General features: G+C 40.3%; 1 protein-coding gene across 3 annotated transcripts in view; it reads right to left on the reverse strand.

Moving 5' to 3' along the window:
- Positions 1–15,057, reverse strand: part of MGA (MAX dimerization protein MGA) — a 53,645-nt gene that overhangs the window by 12,191 nt on the left and 26,397 nt on the right. For all 3 annotated transcript variants that reach the window (XM_086462220.1, XM_086462219.1, XM_086462221.1), the window contains 5 exons: positions 13,826–14,449; positions 12,929–13,228; positions 9,796–11,489; positions 1,798–1,922; positions 381–432 (listed from right to left, as the gene is read on the reverse strand). In XM_086462220.1, coding sequence (XP_086318346.1) covers positions 381–432; positions 1,798–1,922; positions 9,796–11,489; positions 12,929–13,228; positions 13,826–14,449 — 2,795 coding nt within the window. The remainder of the gene's footprint in view (positions 1–380; positions 433–1,797; positions 1,923–9,795; positions 11,490–12,928; positions 13,229–13,825; positions 14,450–15,057) is intronic.

Genomic DNA, 15,057 nt, shown 5'->3' on the forward strand with positions numbered 1-15,057 from the left:
TCGCCCACTGCTGTGCCTATATAATCCTACATACTGTCTTCCTCGACACATTTTTCAGTTTTTCATTATGTGTGCTGTAAAAGTTATTTATGCCAAGAACACAAAACCTAAGCAAAAGTTCTAATAAAAAAAAAGGTAGATATTCCTCCCATATGTAAGGCCGAATCTGAAACCCATCGTTGCCAGTAGCAGTCCTTTTTCTTTAATGAGATTGGACTGTGCCCCTTCCCCCCCCCCCCCCCCGACACATTTGGTTTCTTGCATTTAATCATAAATATATGGAAGGTAGATAAATCGCGTTAAGAGTTGCACTTGAGATGAAAGTTTATCTTTAAAATGGAGGTGTGATACCAAAAGGAAAGAGGAGAGCAAACATATACCTTCGTAGGTTTTTCTGATAAATTTTCATCCGAAGAATTACGAGCATGGTATCTGGAAGAAAGGTAAAAAGTTTTTCCCAACACTACTCATCTCATGCACTCTATCCTCATTAACTACATTCCAATAACCTAGAATTGCTTATTTTTATTACTTGAAATTAACTCTTCCTTGTGTAACTACATGAAAGCAGGATACTGCTGAGCTTTCTCAAGAAAGTGAACTCTTATCTCCAATGCCATCATCCTGGAAAAAATACAGCTGTTCTGAAAGCTATACAATTAACCCACTGTGCAAAAGGCAAACTATTCCACTATATGCCAAAGAGAATAGATTCAGCCTGTGACTGTTAGCTGCGGAAAGTATTTTTAATTACATTTTCATTCTTTTTTAAAAAATATACAGATTCAATAGCGATAGCAGAACAATCCCTCCCCCATCAAGAATAACCAACCAACATCCTCACATTTATCACTATCCTAATATATAATAACAGCTTCCTCAGATCTCAGGATCTTCAAGAAAACAAAGAACAATGCACATTTGAACGAATTATTTTTTTACAAAACGTTACATCTGTTTTTCTCTCACTGAAAGATCTTCACAATATGCAGCACAGTCACCAGATTGGATAAAAGGTGAGCTGTTATCTTTGAAGGAAAAAAATACAGTAGGGACTATCTGGGAGGTATAGAATATCACCAAACAGATTTTTCAAAGTTTCTACAAAAAAAAGTCTTCAAACAAAAAGAACTAAGGATGCAACATTCCCCATTCTTTTGTTTGGTCCAACTGAGAAACAGCCATGACCATCTTTACATACCTCAAGTAAGCCATGTTTTCACTTTGCATTTTGTCACTATAAATGCAAGGGCAAGGACAATAACAAAAAACACACAAACAAACAAAACAAAACAAAAAAAGCGCTAGACAACCGTGGCAGACTATATGTAAAGAAGAAAATACTTTCTTCACTGGGGCAATGGTCCCAAAGACAAAGCTTTCATTTAGAGGATCGGGGATTAAGCTAATGACTGCTCCTGCTTAAAAATAACAAGTCCACCAGCAAGAATAAACAAAGCTTGCAAAATCACATTTAAAACAAAGATGACCCTGCTCATATTCAGTTTGCAGGAAGGGAGGTGATTCAGTCATAATCATTTTACATTACAAGATGCACATCCCCATGAACAAATTAATTAGAGAGGAGGGGGGGGAAAAAAGGCTAAGACACCTCAAATCTATTCTTAGTTCTGACAGCCCCGTGCTCACAGACACTGGGAAGCACCAGTGCTCAGGAAGACCTGACACAAGCCTTGCTTCGTCTTACCATCACATTAAACCTGCTCTTTAATGGGTTCATTCAATGCCAGCTCATCAATGAAATACAGAACTGAAGTGCTCTCCAAGGATGCTTACTTCTGTTTGGAAGGTTCGATATTAGCAGCTGTGGCCTTCAGACGGGCAATGTTAATCTTCTCTGAAAGCTCCTCCACGGTCTCAATGTCCACCTGCTCGTCATCCTCACTGTATTCACACGCATCCTGGAACAGTTTTTGTTTTGTTTTTTAAAATGAGTATCTACTTAGCAATAGAGCTCAGGCCAAAACAGTTTCACTTCAGCCTCAAAAGAGATTACATTACAACATTAAGAACCATTAAAGAATCAACATCTTCAGCTACACTGGCCAATAAACAGTGCTAAGCAGATGGTTATTTTAACTGTCACTTCTAGGAATTCCTCCCACTAGCAACTCTGCAAATGAATTTTAGTAACGGCAAAACCCATCTCTGTCACTTATGCTTTTACTATGGGTGAGATAAAAAGCTTTCAGAGGGCAGAGCTTTCCTAACTCCATTCTCAAGTAAGATTAAACTGCCTTTACAACCTACCACTGCAGACTCTTGCTAATCAACATTCTTTTGACACCAGTTGAGACAGTTATCACATTGGTAATGGTCTCTCATATGTAAGATAGCAACAATCAGAACATCATACAACCAGGCTTCTTTGGGTCATACAGTAAACTGCTCACATGATGAAGACTATGATTCTGGCTCTTTCTAAAATGCTGCCCAATAATTATTTTAAATATTTATGATATTCTGAAGAGTACCTTTTCTCCATGCTTGCCTGACCAAGAAAACTTCCTACAAACTGTGTAGACAAAGAACAATTGCAGTGCTGTGGCAACTACAGAAGTTAAATATAAATCCTATGGCCATTTGTAGTACCAGGTGATTCCCCCCCCCAACAAAATAAGCCTTATTCAACCATTTTTTTGTACTGCACCTTTTATTGAAGTTTTTTATACTATAATCTTTGGTCTGCTTATGGAATGCAGAACTCTTTCTTCTCCTTAAATAAGAAAATGTAATTATACTTCCACTCTGTACTCTATTTCACCCAGTTCCCTGAACTAACCCAGTCTTGTTGTCCTCCTATTCTTCTCTTCCATCTTTCCTTCCTTCTCTTTGTCCTTCTTTTCTTTCTTTTTGAGGAGCTGCAATCTCCTCCTCCTCCTCTGAACTGAATACTTACCTGAAATTGATGCAAACAGTTAATCACAAAAAACACTAAGTACAGAACAGAGGAAAAAAAAAAAGGCAACGTGCAATACTGGGTCAGTAAGTGGCCTCCAATAAACGCTTTTCATGGTACTGATTATTTGAAGCTATCTGCAACTCACACTGCTGTTTTAACAAATGCTGATTAGAAAGGAGAAAGTGTTGCATTTACTGAGCTGACCACAGATTAGGCTATACAGGCCACTATAACAAAACCAAACAAGAGCAGCCTCAATTACCACATAAGCATAACTGACAAGTAGTTATTAGGATGCACATTTCCAATCATCAGTCATGAAATTTACACCCGTGAAACGTGCAGCTATGTTAAAGCGACTCAATTTATAATCAGACAGTAAATCTCAGCTGATAAATTCCTTTTTGACAGAGAAGCAGGATCTCTAATAACCTAATGTTTGACATAGTATTTGGCTTCTTTGTACTAAAGACAACCTTTTCTAAACAAAAAACAAAAGAAGAAAAAGACAGCCCCGACACCCACAGCTTGCAGCAATTTGAATCTGAAATTCAAAGAACAATATAAAAATTGCCACCTTAGTTACTGACACCACAGTGACCACCACTGTGAATCATGCTGCCACATAAAATTAACAGCATTTTTTAAACCTCATGTAATAGGTCATCTCCCATGGCTGTGTAATTGAGGCTACGGAAAACTGAAAACAGAACCAGTATGAAAAAATCAAGCGAGTTTGCCCTCCTTTACCAAAGACTACACTGGGGATAACCTTTGTAAAGTATAGCAAGGTATAGTTGGCAGCAATGTAGCCTTTAGTCAAATACACAGTGAGCGTACGTGCATATATATATATATATATGTGAAACAGGGCATATATATATGTGTGTGTGTGTGTAGTACATTTTAGTGTCCACCTACACAAGACACACACGTATGCCTGTAGAACCTTCCAGCCTTTTAAGAATGAAACCATGCAGCATCTTCTCCCCCCGTAAAACCACTCTCAAATATTCCCAAGTCTTCCATCACCTTCCATTCACGTCATGAGGGGTCCTACAAAGTGCCAGCAGTAGAGATTCTGTGCAGAAAGAGGTATCAACTTCTAAACTACTCACTTGCAGAGAAGCTGACACCTGTTCCTGTACTACGAAGTATCAAGATGTCACTGCTGAAACAAAGAAAATTGATGCTGGGGTTTACCAGCTACAGCTGCTAGATCTGAACAGAAAAGCATCCTTACTTCTGCAAGTTGCTACGCACACTCACGCGTTATCTACTATCTCTATGCTTGTAAAAATTTACGTCTTTTGAAAGAGAAAAGCAAGGAGAGTGACCTTAGACAAGAAATTACTAGACTTAGAGAACAATCTCAGTCTTTCTTTCAAAGATATTTTTAACACATGCTGACTTTAAAGACATTGTTCTTCTCTGCCCAGGAAAGCAGCTCTGATCTGAGTTCTGTATTTGGAAAGGAGATAAAGTAAGTTTATTCCACTGCTGATAACTTGTGGGGTTTCTTCCAGCTTTCCTTCAGAGAAGCTATGGATCTGTATTATGCCATGACCGTTCTCATTATGAGTATAAAGAGCAGCACGGAGGTAAACCAAATTCTCATCTGACTTTGAAAGCATGGTACTGGCAGGAACTTAAAAGTACCGCTTCTCCCTGTGTGTGAAAGCCCATAAAATCCTTATTTGTTCCATCCTGTAAATATTCTCCCACAAAGCAAGGCTCATTAGCACTGGGATGGGTAGACCACACAGAAAAAGAACAGTCTTTACCAAGGAAGCAATGCATCACTTTGAACTTGGCAGGCTGGGCAGAAGCTACATGTCACCACTGCACCCCAAGGCAGCAGGAGAATGAAAGGCAGGAGACACCACGTCCCTGGGACCTTGGGGAGGTCCGACCAAATACTGCTGGCATTCTAGATCCAAAACACATATGCACAGGCTACTGAAATTCAGACCGAGTTCAGACAACATTGCATTCCAGCACAGGTATTTCAACAACTTTCAAACACCGCCTGTGATCAGTACACAGCTTTATTTTGTGTCTCTCAAGTGGCTCTATGTGCTTACACAAACTAAGTCTAAATTCTACTGTATAAAATCTCACTTGAAGAATATCACTTATGCAAACAGCCAGCAATTTTTCAACAACTCCTCCTCACATTTGCTTTACTTGTTACAGACCTTGTCAATATCCAGTTTTAATGAACAGGAGCCACTTTTTGGATGCATTGTTTTAATCACATAATTTTGTTCTTAAGACAACAGATGCATCCAAGTTGTCTTTAAGCCAATTCTGTAGCTTCCTCATTAAAAAGCAGAGACTGATCCATTTGTACAAGGTCACAGAAAGGCAGGAAAATCAAAAACACAACTGAAGATTTCCAAATTCTCTAGAAGTCCTTAACTGCTATGCCACAGTTTCACAAAGTGACTAGAGGATGCACTAGAGGACCCAGAGTGCTGAAAGTCCAAGACTTCTTCAGCTTGAATCTGAAATGAAGCCTGCCAACTGCTAAGAGTGGAGGGAAGGGAAAGCAAAAGAAAAGAAGTTGGAAGATATCAAGATTGCACCCTCTCTCCAGGTGCAGACCTTCTGTTGAGCTACAACAGGTGAGGTAAACATGTAGCATATCTGCTCCCACAACCTTTTTTTGAATCCTCTCCAGCGCCTGATGAGAGAAGGAAAAGCATCAAAACGCCCAAGGAAAAAAAACTGGCTGAACAAAACCTATTCAAACGAAGACACTATTTAAATTACAGAACCACTGAATAGTACATGTCATTATGTTGAAAATACTACATGTGCGAGAGGTACAGAGTCACATAATTTTAACAGGTCACATTTTATGGCAACATAGTTGGTTTTTCAATACACATAGAGCATTTTTCACTCTTGCCTGCTCTCCTGGGTCATCCATGAAGCCTCCTTGATGCTGGAAGCATCCTCATATTTTCTCTTGCTTTCCCATTTTATACAGTTATCATTGCTGTGATTCTACATGCAAGAGATGAACATTGATTTTCTTCAGTGGGCAGAACTACTCTGTCTAAATTACATTTGGACATCATTACACTGCAGGGAAGGGGGACATGCAGGGTAGTTCAAAAGATGCTACAATCCAGAGAGTGAGGGGAAAAAACCCAGGAAATTAGCTTACTGTAGAAACACCATCATGGTAAAGCTTTTGAGTGCTGACGAGTTACACTGGGCTAACCAAAGGGTTGACAGCAATTATCCAGCTAGAGCTGTTCACGGGAGAAATTTCTACATGCTATCATACTAGAAAAATGGTATTCAAAACCCAAGATGTGGCAACTTTTTCAACAAAGACGTGGGGAAAAATAGAAGTAAAAACTCTCCTCTGCCCACCAAGAACTTCATATCTTTCAGTTTACAAATCCTGAATGTGGACACATGCAAAACAAAAAACATTACTCTTTTCATTCTTACGTCTAACAACAAAGGGAATTTGCTTCAGGATGGCAAATCTTTTCCCTCAACATGAAAAGTATCACAACCGTGAAGATTGTAAGAAGTAAGTCCACTGAAGTTCTGCCACAAGAACAGCTGTTCCTGTGTAAGTACTGCCAACCCCTCACAGGGTGAACCCTATTCATAGCCTAGTGTGACTTCTTGTCAAGGTTCAGGACTTTTAAAATGCCATGGAAGCTCCGCCTTTCTAGCATCAGTCTTTCCACAGGTCCTGTACTTACAAAACTTCTAAATGCCTTTGAGCTTGTAAGAGCAAAATACCTTAAGGAATGAAGACAGAGGACAGCAATCCAGCATTACAACCGAAGTTCCAAAGTCGCTACAGAAATGTCAGCACTGTTCCCTCTCTGCATTTCAATGCCTGTTTCTAAGCACTCTCCTCTTCCTTTTTGTCTGTCTGCTCCTGGGAGCCTACACCCCTTGCAGGTTCCTGAAGAGCAAATTCCCTGATGGCAGAGGGTCCTCAGTGACAGTGCTGAGAAAGGAGGGTAGATGACCACAATTAGACATTACCCAAGCAAATGCCTCATTTCTGGATGTGCCTTGTATGCTGCGTCTGTAGATTTAACACATGGTCTGCAGCAAAGGCTCACAACGTGAGAGAGACTTAAAACTTAAATCATCCACAAAATGCGTCACTTGCATTTTCTGTTATAATGTGTTATAATAATTTTTGTCGTATTTTGTTACAATATGTGATAAAAATTCATAATAGTTCCTTATAATTTTAATGTTCCGCTCAGAAAAAGAATTATTGAAAAACACATTTTAACAACATTTAAAATAAAATAACTTACCAGACACAGAAGCTATGTTTAGACTAGTCAGTTAAACGGGACCATGGGACTCTACCTGTAGCACTAAAATACTAGAACAACCCCCTGGCATGGCTTTGGCTTAAGCCAACAAGGACTCACACGAACAATTCACAGACACAGTCTGTGACTTGGCCCAGGCCAAGCAGTCATTCTCAACATGAATTTTGTGTGGAATCATCATGCCTTGGAGACCAAGAGTTTAACATCATGTCCCAGACCACCGCACTGGAGTGTTCAGACAACAGGTACTGATATTGATTAGTTTGCTTATAGAGATATTCCCAGAAGGTTTTATTCATATCACCAAACCCACAATGATCAACCCTCCTAGGCTTCTCTTGATGCAATTCGGGCTAGGAAATGCAAAAGAGCAAAGATACCATCTCAGGAAGTTGCTCTTTTTGTTGAGTAGAGGAGGAGTCTACAAGAGTCTCTTAAATCAAGTACATAAAGTCAGCGCAAGATAAGAAGGTAATCTGAAGAGCATCAATATACAAAATTAAGAACAATGAAGTCACTACTGCAATAAGAATCAGTGTAGGGAAATGCAATAAAAAAGAAACAGTAATAGCTACTACAGGTAAGTAGCAGTCATCTTGACTCTCACTGGAGTTTTCTAGGCATTTTAATGGCTATTTCCTAAGCAACTAAAACCAGGCCATATACTCCAAACTAGTAGTCAAAGAGCTGGCATCAGTATTTCCACTAAACAAAAGTATTAGTGGACATGCATGTATGCTTTGCTTCTGTTTCCGCTAGCTTAATGAAACAGATAAAACATCCTCTAGTAGTCTGTTTATATAATCTGACCTCATCCAGTCTGACAAACAGTACCAGTGCAGCCTGTCTTGTGAGCACTATGCTGATAAAGAGAGTACTGCCCAGTGAAAAACTACGAGACTCACATATTCAGATTTAAAACCGAATTCTCCATTAGGCATTGACATGCTAACTTCACCTGCAGACAGCACAGACTAACAAACCAAGTAGTCACCCAAATCCCAGACAGGTTTTTATGGTCCTCTGAGATCTCATTCCTCAGCTTTTCTGCTCTAGAACCAAAGCTAGCTTACTCACGTTTGTGTGTAACTCATGTTAGTCGAAACCTGTATAGTAAGTTTCTTCCAAAATAAACCTTTCTTACAATCTCTAATAATTTATTTTTCATTTCATCATCCTATTGCAGGACAAAAGAAAATACATCTTTAAAACATCAACCCTGGTAACAGGCTACTCTGTGACCTAGACATTATATTGTATTACCTGCTGGCTTACCAACAGGTTCCTAAGACTACCTTGTCTGGAAAGTTTATCTGGCAACAGGCACACAAGTTAACTGTGTTTCTCTAAGCACGATGGTAACTCTGTTGAGGCTATCGAAGGATACAGGAGTTATCAAACTGTCACCGTCCAACTCAAGACAGCAACAGCTTAGTTTTCAGCTTGAAAGAACGTCCAAAAATTACACCTGTTTTCAGTTTCCTCACCTTCGTGCAGCTGAGATGCCATCATCTTGCCTGAGAATAGAAAGCTGGAGTATGAACTCATCAGTCAATTTTTCTGGAAGTTTAAAATAGATTCGCTAAGACAGAGTAGCTGATTTAATTGCGTTAACTCAGGATACGGTTAGAAGAAAAAGAAGTCTGGTTTGGTTTTGAACTGTGAGAGGACTACATCACTACAAACAGGCTAGAAGAACTACAGACTTTCAGATTCCTGAAGACACTAACATAATCTCTCCAGTTTAACCTTTCTCTTTCCACTCTTACCTCACCCTAAGAAAAGGCTACCTTATTTCTTACATCCACCTGACTGACTCACAAACCCACAACTTCACAAATTTTAAGGAACAACACAGTTTCTTAAGTCACATACTGATACATAAAAAGCATATCAAGGAGTTGGATTGTTTTCTTTTAATTTTTGGGTGAAATTTGATGGAAATTCTATGAGCATTAAAATCGAAACATCTTAACTATATTAACCCCAATGTTTTACCCTTATTTTGTGACTTCTGGAGAGATGTTTGCTATCTAATATGGAATGACAGCTTTCATACCCTATTTAAATGTATTACTAAATTGCAAGAGGAATTTTAAGGAGATATTCAAACATTCCTTCCAGAAATAAATGTTAACTAAGGGCTACAAAAGTTAAGTAAAAGGAAACAGCTTAAAGTAACAGAAGTACAAGATTGGCTACTACATTTTAGGATCATAAGAGATATTACCAGGAACCAAGTCACTTGAGTGAATACTGGAGGAAGACAACATGCAATGGTTCTATTACATCTTGCTCAGTGTAACTCCTGTTATCAGATGATTTCTAAAGCCCACTACAATGCTACCTATATCAAAAAGCATGCAAGTAGGAAGAAATAAAACACGCTTCTACTCGAAACCCCAATCTAGACTTTCTAAAGAAACTGAAGTCCAGAGCACAAACATCATACTGTATCTTTCAAAACCATGAGTTGTGCTATGATAGTTACTCAATTTAAAATTTAAAAAAAAAAAATCCCTTCATAAATAGTTAAATGCTTACCACTTTTTCAACATCTACTTCCTCTTCACTTGGGAAGTCAGAAGCACCATCCAGCATCTCATCAGCAGAATCATCAGTTTTTTCATCCTCTTCATCATCCTCATCATCATCTTCCTCTTCTTCCTCTTCCGTATCATCAGCAGCGACGTCACTGAGGGGCAGGTGACCCTTTTTGTGATGTTTGGGCTCCTGTACCCTCTGTTCTGCTGTCAGGAAATCATTTTTCTCAGATTTATCACCTTTGTTGTCTGCCTCGCTTTTATTTTCTAAAGCAGGTACAATGCTAGATATTTTGCTCCAAGAACTGTTGACATGCGTTACAATATCGTGACCTGTTTTCATTTCTTCCTGAGAATCAAAAGCAACTTGTGCTTTGTTGTTGCTGCCTTCCTGCCCAGCTATGTTTGTTTTGCCTTCCTTGGTATTGACCATACGCTCTTCTCCTGAAGCATCACCCTGTTCTTTTGAAGAACTGATTTCAGACGTATTCCCTTTTTTCTCTCTTATGCTTTCTGCCTCTGTAGAGTCCTTGTACCCCTTCTTTTCCAGATCTGGCTGCACAGCATCACCCTGGCATTCTTGTTTGTTCTGAGACAGTTCAGTCCTCCTCTGTTCCTTCTTGTTCTCCAGCCGTGTATCTTGCTCTGGTTGACTCTGTGACTGCCCAGTACTTGCCTTCATCTGTGTCTGTGCACCTCCTTCCTGCTCTTTTACTGGTTTCTCTTCCCGTTCAGCATGTGTTTGTTCCTTCCCGTGGTTCTTTAACTGTGTAGACTCCTGATTCTTGAGACTCTGTGGATGTGCATTATCCAGAGGAGCACCTAGAGACTGATCTGATAACCCACAAACAGTTTCAGCGTCAGTTGAAACAGCCTCTGCTACAGTTCCAGAACTGACACAACCCTCATTCTCCTCAGAAGCCCCTTTTTCTTCCTCATCATTTGGCTTCTCACTGATGTATGAATGGTCAGATGACACGACATCTGCAGAAACATCATGCTGAGAAGAGCAGCTATCATCACAAGAACTATCTAGCAGCCTTGAGTCCTTCTCCACCATCTCTAATGTAGTGGAATTTCTATCTGGTGCAACTGTGCCAGATGCTGACCCTTCAATGTTGTTTGACTGGTTAACTGACAGCTCATTTTCTTCTTGTTTCCTATCTGACACCGTGACATCGGACTCTGTAACTTCAGTGTCACCTGAGCATGAAGCCTTTCCATTCTCCTTCTGCTGAACAGCACCTGAGTCCCCTTTCTTGCATATTTTCCTGTAATCTTTCTTCATCTGAAGAGATGCAAAATGGTGAAGAATGGAGTTTGGCACAGTCTTCTGTCCTGGGAGCTGAAGTAAAGCAAAACTACTGGATTGTAAAGGTATGAGATTAGCAGTGGTAGCTGGCAGACCACCTGAACTGCAAGTTATTTTAGACTCCGAGGCCGTTTGATTTGTAACGTTGCTAGCAGCAGGAGGAGAGATCCTCAGAGTCAGAGTGCCTGGCTGTGACACAAAACTTGTTACTGAGGGAAGAAGAGAAGACGCTTGAGTGGCTACGTTAGATGTAGGGGATATCTTGGGTACTGCAGTTTGTACAGCTGAGTTTGCGGCAGAAGTGGAAGACACAGAGGAAGCAGGAGACACAGGTGACTCAGGAGGCTTAGAAGGTGCAGGGAACCGGATTCCTACAACAGATCCTGTGAGGGAAACAAAACATCAACCAATACCTTCCTCAAATCAATTTTTTTCTTTCAGTTTCAGTATCTGATGCTGTACTAGAAGTGGCCAGCATTCTCAAGGATCACAATGTAAACAGGTATTTGACCACAAGTTCTCAGTGAAAGAGCCAGTACTGTATAAAGACATATTAACTGTTGCATTTTTATATGGAACACCCCAATAAAATACATGAGGTGGCTACTCCAAAACCAACAGATTTAACAGTAAGTTCTAGCATTAAGCTTTTTAATCAATAAAGGTACTGCATTTAGTTAAAAAAGTCCTCTACATTTTACTCCCCATTTACTGGAAAACAGGGATTTTCTTGAAAGAAAAAAGTAAGAAAACAGTATTTCATTTCAAAATAGGTGTGGTTTTTTTTTTTTCCCCCCCTCAAAGAAAGACTTCCACAGAGGAAAAACCATGACAAGATTACCCAATTATACCACAATCTTTTTCACCTCAATGAACTCTTCTACAGCATTTCAGAATTCCGTAAAACAAGGAGGATAAAAACCACCACTGGCAACTAGTTTCTCTTCTACAGAAAAAGCCCCAAACCAGAAATTAATTCAATTTTTGACTGATTCTTTACTACACGTCCTGCTCAAACCTCAACTAAGGCCCAGGATTACTTTCTCTCCTCCCCACAGTTTTGTCATCTGTGCTTGCTCTCACCTCTCTTTTCAACACCACTCTGCCTCCCTCTCCTCAAGATGGTACTTTGTAAATGCACATTTACCTTCCAGCAGGATTTTTCTTCTCTCCTGCCTTTATAGTCTATTTTGTTTACAAACACGTTTTATTTACAAATATGTACAGCAGTATGCCCAAGAAGCATTCTACCTATTTTCTGCCAGATACCTGCAAGTTCTAACTCTTCCAACCCTGCCTTCACAACTATGCACTGCAAAACAGCTGAAAACTTATTTTTCTTCTCACACTCTAAGGAGGAAAAAACCCAGCAATTTTGTACTGCAGTGTAAAAGCACTAACAAACCTGCAAACCAAACAAAAACAGAGCAGCACATCCAATGAGACAAGGTAACAGCTCATTCTTTTTAAGAGGATCTCCAGCAAGAATTATTTTTGAATTGCCAAATCAACAGAATTTCTTTTACGTTATGACAGTACAACGAACATGGCTCCACTGCCACACACACTGGCCCTTTTGCTTGCTGAACAGAACTCCCAAATTTTGGTGACTTAGCTATTAACTGGACTTTCTGTTTTTCAGACAGATGGTATTTCAGTTGCATTACATCTGACTAATTACACTACGTTCTTCAACTACTCACGCAGAACCAAATTAAGACTACTTCCAGTAGAGGAAAGGAGCATCCCAGAGACATTTATTACACTGTTAATTTCTGGGTAACACGCTAGTCAGTCAGGACAAAAACACTGCACTTTGTACCTGGATTGCGGAACATCACTGGCTGCACACTGGGCTGGGCACCTGCAGCTCGAACCTGTTGCAGAGGGACAAGCTGAATTATCTGCCCATTAGGATGTCTGAACAGGTTCACACCACCAGGGCTCCTGAGAGGCTGAAGGACCATTCTCTGCCTCTGAGTAAGCTGTGTATTATTTAGCAGTCGCAAGGCAGGAGATGTCTGATGCACTGGGATCAGCAACAATCGAGGTCCTACACGTTTCTCTGTTCCAGGAGACATCTTCGGGGAAGTCTTACTTATAGCTTGGGGAGTAGCATCTTCTGAAACATTCAAAAAGTGATATAAAAATCAGCTTAAGACAACAGCCTACAAATCAGGCATTATCCTTAATGAAAACAAGCACAAATGTTTTGCAAATGGCTGTTTCTCTTTAAATTTGTTTGAAAGCATTTTTTTCCTCTTTTTATTCACAGAAAACACACAGAACCAGGCCAGAACAGTCTTTTTCATGCAGTTCCATCAACATTTCTCAATCATGACTCAGAAGACCTCCATGTTAGTCACGAGAGTAATTCCATACCTACTTCTTGGACTCTAGGCCAACCATGGAATTCTTGCAGTCATAACTGTGCTATAGATTTCTACGGGCCAAGAAATCATGTGAGACTTCCAGCTCATTTCACAGCAGTCACTGACCAGATAACTACATTTTTTTTTCCTCCTCTACCGTCTCAGGCTGGAATAAAACAAGCAACTGAAGACATTACATTTCTTATCCTATTTTGGAAAGCAGGGTGAGGCAAGTGAATCTATATTTAAATTGGGTTCTACAGTTGCAGACCGTATTCTAGCTACGAAGGAGGCAGAAGAAAAAAACTAAGTGTTTGCAGTAACAGCCCAAAGTACCTAAGCCTCACCTTTTTTTGGATTCAGTGAAGGACTTGAATTGACTCCTGACAGTATAATCGGAACAGAGCCAGCAGAGGAAGTTGGTGTGGTCACCACAGATGTAGCTGCTGCAGCTGTAGTTAGTACAACTGTAGAAGCGCATGTTGTGACAACAGGACAAGTAATAGTTGGTGTTGTTACTACAGTTTTAGGGAAGGGAGTGGTTGCTACTGGTGCAACAATCCCTGTTGCTGTTGCTATGTTCATGGTGGCAGCCGGAGTGGTGGATGAAGGAGTAGTACAGGTGTTGATTCCAGGTGTTGCAGGAGCAGTTGTGACTGTAATTGCAGGAGGAGAGCAGGCAGGTTCATCAGCTCTTGTTTGGCTAGGAGTGATCACGGTAAATGCTGCCACACTAGTACTTTCCACAGTCACTGGAGAAGTGGTGGGGGCTGTAGTGACCCCAGGAGAGACAGTGCATTGAGTTGGAGATGGCCTTGAGCGAACCACAGGAGCAACAACCATTATCGGCGCAGCAAACTTCTGTGGTCCTGACAGAGGCAGGCGCGTGTTCGTTCCAGGAATCTGCTGTAGAGCTCCGGCTTTGTTTATCACAAACTCTGCAAACACACCACCAGGTGAGGGTCGGGCAGCTGCAAACAAAAACCTGCAGGTCAAAATTTTAATAGATTTCCTCTTTGCCTTTCATGAGGTGCTACATTTGTAATTTCAGCATGAACTTGAGCCTCCATTTTCTTTGTAGCTTGTAATTAAACTGAAACCTTTACAACAGTCCTGAACGTCCTGAACGTGCCTCACATGTTAGAAATGACTACTTTATTCCACTTCTATAGCTTTTGGTTGCATTTCTTCCTGGCCACACAAAAGAATCAGGTCTTGCGGGGTTGTTCTGTATCTTGAAACTATGAACAGACAATTCTAATTGCAGTACAGGAAAACAAACACCTAAGTGAAATAACTGCTCAAACTATTTTCTAAACCTCAAATTCTTCCTGTAATGGCTTGTGTGATCTTCCTCTTTTCACTGCTGCTTGGTTTTCACCCCCCTTCTACTGTATCCACATCTTACACAGCCATGGGGGAAAGGGGTAGGAGGGAGATAGAATTTGCCGTGTCCCCTTCTCACTGCAGTGACGTTCATGCAACTAAGGACTGGATGGGTCAAATAGAACCAATGGGAAGCAATCACTATTGGGAAAATCCTTTCCCTCATCCCTAGCTCTCCAAGTGATCGGAATAC

This window comes from Leptosomus discolor, chromosome 3 (genome assembly GCF_034619465.1).
Source record: "Leptosomus discolor isolate bLepDis1 chromosome 3, bLepDis1.hap2, whole genome shotgun sequence".
Lineage (NCBI taxonomy): Eukaryota > Metazoa > Chordata > Aves > Leptosomiformes > Leptosomidae > Leptosomus > Leptosomus discolor.